This window comes from Spea bombifrons, chromosome 1, assembly GCF_027358695.1.
Source record: "Spea bombifrons isolate aSpeBom1 chromosome 1, aSpeBom1.2.pri, whole genome shotgun sequence".
NCBI lineage: Eukaryota > Metazoa > Chordata > Amphibia > Anura > Pelobatidae > Spea > Spea bombifrons.
In genome coordinates this window covers 59,706,899-59,712,898 of record NC_071087.1, presented here as the reverse complement: position 1 = coordinate 59,712,898, position 6,000 = coordinate 59,706,899, and the positions used below count along the sequence as shown (strand labels likewise).

Here is a 6,000-nt window from a genome sequence, read left to right as displayed (position 1 = left end):
TGAAAACGTTTCCGAGAGACACATATCTGACTATAGAGTGTGTTTCCTTTCAATCTGTTATTTTAGCGAATGAAAGCATAGAAGTGTGGCGTGGAATATTTTCCCAATTGCCCGTGTTACCTTTGTGCCTTTCTTTCTGTGTGTTCTCTTATTGCAAATTTGCCAATCTATTTTTTTTTTTATTTCTGAACTTTCCCTTGAGTATGTTTTATGAAAATATTCAAAGATTCCATACTTATTATAGAAGCTTTATTTCATACAGAAAACTGGCAAGTCCAACTGGCAAGTCCAAATAACTTGCAAATGTATATACGGAAATTGACTTTATAGCGCTGACATGTGAGTTCAACTATACATAGTGAAGGGTCAAATATATTTCCATTTCCAATGTGTTAAGCTGGCCCTGCAATAGCTCATCATTGTAACTAGGGCCAATTCTGCCCTCTTGATAATACATACTGAGTGGTTTGCAATTCTCTATTTGATAGCTTAACAATATGGAAATATGTTCTTCCTGTGGGATCTACCATGAACATCACATTCACAATACCTTCTGAGAAACACATGTGGGAACACATGTTCAGCTGAATTACCTACTGTTTCTACAGAAAAGCCTAGCTTTTTGCCTCAAAGCATAGTTTATAGGCCAGAATATAATTAAAATCCTGATATCACACAGCTTTTCTATACATCTATCATGTTTCAATCTAAAGGGTTGTCTCCATCATTACTAGTGAGGCATTTTGCTGCGGAAAAATGTGGAGCAGTTTTAAATGGCCTCTTCCTCCCTATGTATCCCAAAAAAAGGAAGAAGGACACAGCTTGGTTCAAATTTGCAGGAATTGAAAGAATTGGAAGAATTTGAACAACAGCCAGATGATGCCTGAATACTTGCATGGATTGTATTCTTTGCTATGTTTGACAGACCCCAGTGGATGTCAAGATAAAAAGTTACAATGTAGCCAGTCCTACATTATTTGTTATCTCACAAAATAATGCCATATGTATGCTGTCCCCAGCCTTACACAACTACCAGGGTCTGCCTTTTGAGTCTGGGAATGGGCTAGTGTGTATCTCTTTCAGTTGTTCATGATGTTCACTCATCAACCTCCCTCTCTATAGAGCTGACACATTTCTTCTGACAGCCTTCCTCAAGAGCAACATCATCTTTAGAAATGTTAGCCACACCACAGCTGTAAAGATGTGTTTTATGGTCTTTGATAATGTGGCCTGCTACACTTAAGAGAGCCTCTGAAAAGATGCTCGGTGACAGGCAGTTTAAGATTGCTCACCATTTCTGCATGCAGTGGCTCAGTAAAGCTTTGGCCAAACCTTGGGCTCCCAGAGAAAGCAAGGGTGTTGTGATAGCCTGTGACATGTTTTCTCCACCATTCTGCAAGGCACAACCTTATTTTCCAACAGCTTCTGCCATTTAGACTTGCATATAAACTTGATGTTAGACCTTAGTGTTGGTAGGATCCTTCTTTCACCGTACTTTTTTTTTTTTTTTACACAAATAGCACATGGCCATATTAGTAGCCCATGTATCAACAGAGAAATGTTTAAATTTCTTCACCATTTATTTTACTGTAATACTCATGAGTCCGAGTCTTGTGGTTGTGACGGTGGAACCAGTAATGAAAACAGTGAACATGGTCATGACGAATGGTAATGGTCATAGCAGAAGATATATATATTTTTCCAAAAGACTTGATGAAAATAGCTAATTTTATATGAGATGATATTGACCAGGTGCTTGTTCTAATAATGATAATAACGGCGACAGGTTGGGAACAGTGGTATACGTAACTTTCCAGACTTGACCATGTCCACTTACTCTTCGTAATTCTTGTGTGCCAAACACAGCATCATCACATTGTACAGGACCGCAATGTTTAATTTATTCAGTGAGGTATATTCCGGGTCATTGATAGCACATGGTATCCAGTAATTCTATCATTGTTGTCTAAATAACAACCCCGCCCCCGTCTCATGCTCTAATTCTTCTTGGTCACGTTGTGATGTTGAACTAAGTTGCTTCTCTGTCACATCAATGGCACAACTTGCTACACCCTTGTTTCTTTGATTTGGGCATGACCTTCCATTGGACTGTTAAACCTTGCTGTTAGTGGTGGACTTCTTAACTTATCATTTTCCTTCTGTGGCAATGTCATGGACTTGGTATTTGTTGGTGGGAGTTGTACTTTACTCGTTAAATCATCCCACTCTGCATTATTTGTATTAAGCTTTGGTCATCTCCATTAATAAACCAACATAAAATAGGAATGATTCCTTACCTCGGTCAGTATTTAAAAGGAGATGTGGAGCATTAAGTACATTTTGTAACCTATACATTTAGATGCTGCATTACAATGGTGTCTCATCTCAGCAGACCTAGTGATTCATACAATTTGCCGGCATTAAGATGACCAAGGACTTCCAACTTGAGGTCATGGTAGGCTCTTTAAATTCTTAAATTGCTTCTAAGCAGCTGCTTGCCCAAACCTTAAAAGACACATAGTTGTCTCTTGTGGTGCCTATATAGAAAGCTTTTTTTTTCTTCTTCTAAAAAAACTGTGTACAGGTCAAAACACCAAACAGTTTCTCACAGCAGCTCTAATATTACCAGTTTGCATATGTGGTTCTCTAGAACAGATTCATAACCAAGATTTATAAAACACATTTCCACCCCCAGGAGGAGCTTTCTTCATATACTAAATATATTTGAACCATCGAGTGGGAGGTTCCTTTTTCTATAACAAATAGCATACTGATGTAGACGAAAGACAATAAATACCCCACACTAACTTGAATGAAATACTTTGCACACAATAAGAACATGGTGATCGCATTCCATACAGTCACAACTGATTTAATGTGACTTGAAAACCACTACCGTGTTGAATGCCAAAAAGGGATTAAATAGGTGGTCCAATATTAAAGCTGGTTTATATTAAGGGTAACCTATTTTCAAAATGGATATGGCTGTTACAAAACAGGAGTACCAGAATGGAAGGTTAACAATTCGAAGATAACTTGCAAAAACCAAAACGGGGCCAGTATAGACAAACCCTTAACTTAGTGGAAGGTAAAACCTTTATTACTTTTTAAAAATGTATTCATTTTAATCATTCATCGGTATACATCATCTGAAAGACTGGGATTCAACAAGTTATATAGTTATAAAAGCTTACATGTATTGCTACAACACAAGTATATATACAAGACAGTTCTCAAAACCTACTTAAAAAAGTTAGGATTATTTATTTATTATTAAAAATTACAAATAATCCAGCCAGCTGACTTGACACTTGTATAAAACTATCTAAAAAAATGAAAGATCTGAGGCACTCAAGAAATACAGTCCTCTTTTAAAGTTTGCACTTCTTGAACAAAAAAAACAACAAAAAAAAGTCTTTATTGTAAAATACTTTTGTGTGGTTATTAGAATAGAGGGATACTATTTGCTGTGGAAAAAAAGCCAAAAGAAATGTTCACCTAGCATTCACATTTGACTTAACTTTTAAACAATGTCTGTTTCAGGGGAAGTCATTGATTTGTACTTTTTGATCTTGTGCAGTGCTGTTTGTTTTTGTATTGTGTGTGTCCCAGTATCCCTAACACCACCCTTATGTTTTGGAGTGTGCCCTATAATTATAAGCACACCGTCTGTGTTTAAACCCACAAAAGTAGAGATTTCATGAAATATTTAATATAAAAAAATACACAAGACACACAAAGATAGGGGGTTCACCATATGTCAGACTACAGCTAAATGGAATAGGTTAAACTTAAAATATTTCTGGGATGACTGGATGGATGCAATATGTATGTATTCTTTGAATACGTAACTATGTCCTACCAATTCATCATCAATAGTATTGCTGCTATAACAAGATGATTCTTAACAAGTCTGTGGCAGAGGACTGGGGGGAGGAGGTACACACTGCATGGTGCACAATAGAGCATGGAAGAAAATCAAAAAGGAGACACTGGAAATTGACAGAATAGTATCACAAATCAAGGCATGATCTGTAAAATGGATTCACACACACAAAACAGCACTGCAAAACCACTACTAAAAATCTTTGATGTAAATGACTATGCTTTACTTAACAGAGTACTTTTCATCATGATATTTATACTTCAAAACATAGTCAAAGATCTCAAAAATGGTTCAAGGTGTCATAAAGGTTTCACATATAAAAAAAAATATATATATTTATGAATTATTCAAGGCAAGTTTTCCAGAATTATTCCAAAAACCCAAATCCTTCCCTTCCCCTCCACAACTACAAAAATAAAGGCACTCCAATATTTTAATGCTGCATTTAATACATCGAAGTATGCCTTGTCTCAAATACAATGGGGAAAGGGTATCTGAAATGTTACAGTACTGTTTTGATACCTCCGTCTGTAAGGACTGTGCAATGAAGCAAGCCCATCAGGACGTTGAAATGCTATGTTCCAAATAATTATGGGACTATTAAATGTGGCATAACAATTTGAGACATTGAACTGCCCCTCTCCCCACCTTCAAGGACCACTTGCCTTTTAAGAAGGAAAGCAGAATTTAGCCTCAAGAATATAGGAGATTCTATATTTCACATTTTTTTCCACTTTGTTTGGACATAAAGACCGTGCACATGAAACTTTATATAAAAACCTTGGGAAGCACTGAAACAATGGAATATGATGGAATATTTCTAGTAGAAATGAATTCTAATCCACATGGCTAAAAAAACAAAACAAAACAAGGAGCAACCTGGGAAATTATAATTGATGCACCATGCTGGGGTCACAGTTTCTTCTGATAACCTATTGCAAAGGCATCTAAGGAGTGTGAAGCATAACATCCGTGGGCAGGCTGTTTTGACATTAAAAAAAAAAGAAAAAACTCAAGGGGGCTCGGGTCAACAGGGAGTGAAAAAAATATTTTTATATATTTTTTTTTTTTTTGTTTGGCATTTTATACAAAAATGTTATAGGAAAGGAAATAAAAATAAAAAATTCTATTTGTTCTAACTTTAAAAACACCTCTGATTACTGAATACTAATGTTTTATGTCTTTTAAAAAAAAAAAATGTGGAGGGGCAGGGGAAGTCACTTGTTATTGTCTTACAAGAGTAGGCACAAGGTCAGGAAAATTATCCATGCTCCCCCAGAGTTCAAGGGGTGGTAGTACATGGGCACGTTTTAACCCAACGTAACCACATTCGCCATCTTTAAAACAAGTCAATGATGTTTTTTTTTTTTTTTTAATTAAGGCAATTTCTCATGACATCTCTTCCTCCTGCTTTAAAAAGTCCTAAGATGAGATGTCACATTGAGTCATTTTTTTTTTGTCTTTTCTTCTTTTTTCTTGTTGGAAAATTCGTTTGCAAGAGTCCACATCTCTGGAAAATATAGTCAAGGCCACAAAGACTTGTGTGTCACGTAGATGATTTTCCAAAGGAAAAAAAAACATAAAAAACAAATTTATATATATTTATTATAAAAAAAACTGAAGGAACTGTAGGGAAATGTTCCTGGTCACTTGCGAAAACTGTAAAAAGATAGAGAAATAAAAATTACAAGCTGTTGAAACAAAAACAAAAGCAAAGAATTGTACAACTCAACGCGCTAATCTTTGATTTACCTCAATTTACAATGCAGCCTTTACAATATACCTCCACTATTCTAAGAAATACAAACCTGTAGTAAAGTCCCGATTTAAGTATTATAAGTAGTTCAGGTGGCATTGTTTTGAATGTAAAAGTCCTACTCGTAGAATACCTACCTCACATGTGTCCCACAGGATTGTGAGTATCCCCCAAACCTGGGTGAGCCCCAGAAAGACCCATCTGGGGGTCAACACCTGATACTTTTTCTTCCTCACGCCTCTTCAGACAGGCAGCTTTAGGATTCAGGTTCCTCTCTATGGAAGAGGGCAGTTAGTACATTGAAACAGATCTTGTACTTTTATGAATACATGCACACACTAGGTTATGGGCACACAAC

At 36.2% G+C, this 6,000-nt stretch overlaps 1 protein-coding gene across 8 annotated transcripts in view; it reads right to left on the bottom strand.

The window, feature by feature from the left end:
- Positions 1-3,078: 3,078 nt before the first annotated feature.
- Positions 3,079-6,000, bottom strand: part of TCF3 (transcription factor 3) — a 37,262-nt gene continuing 34,340 nt past the window's right edge. For all 8 annotated transcript variants that reach the window (XM_053461771.1, XM_053461772.1, XM_053461774.1 and 5 more), the window contains 2 exons: positions 5,780-5,917; positions 3,079-5,545 (listed from right to left, as the gene is read on the bottom strand). In XM_053461771.1, the coding sequence (XP_053317746.1) occupies positions 5,781-5,917 (137 nt within the window). In that variant the 3' untranslated portion in view covers positions 3,079-5,545; position 5,780. The remainder of the gene's footprint in view (positions 5,546-5,779; positions 5,918-6,000) is intronic.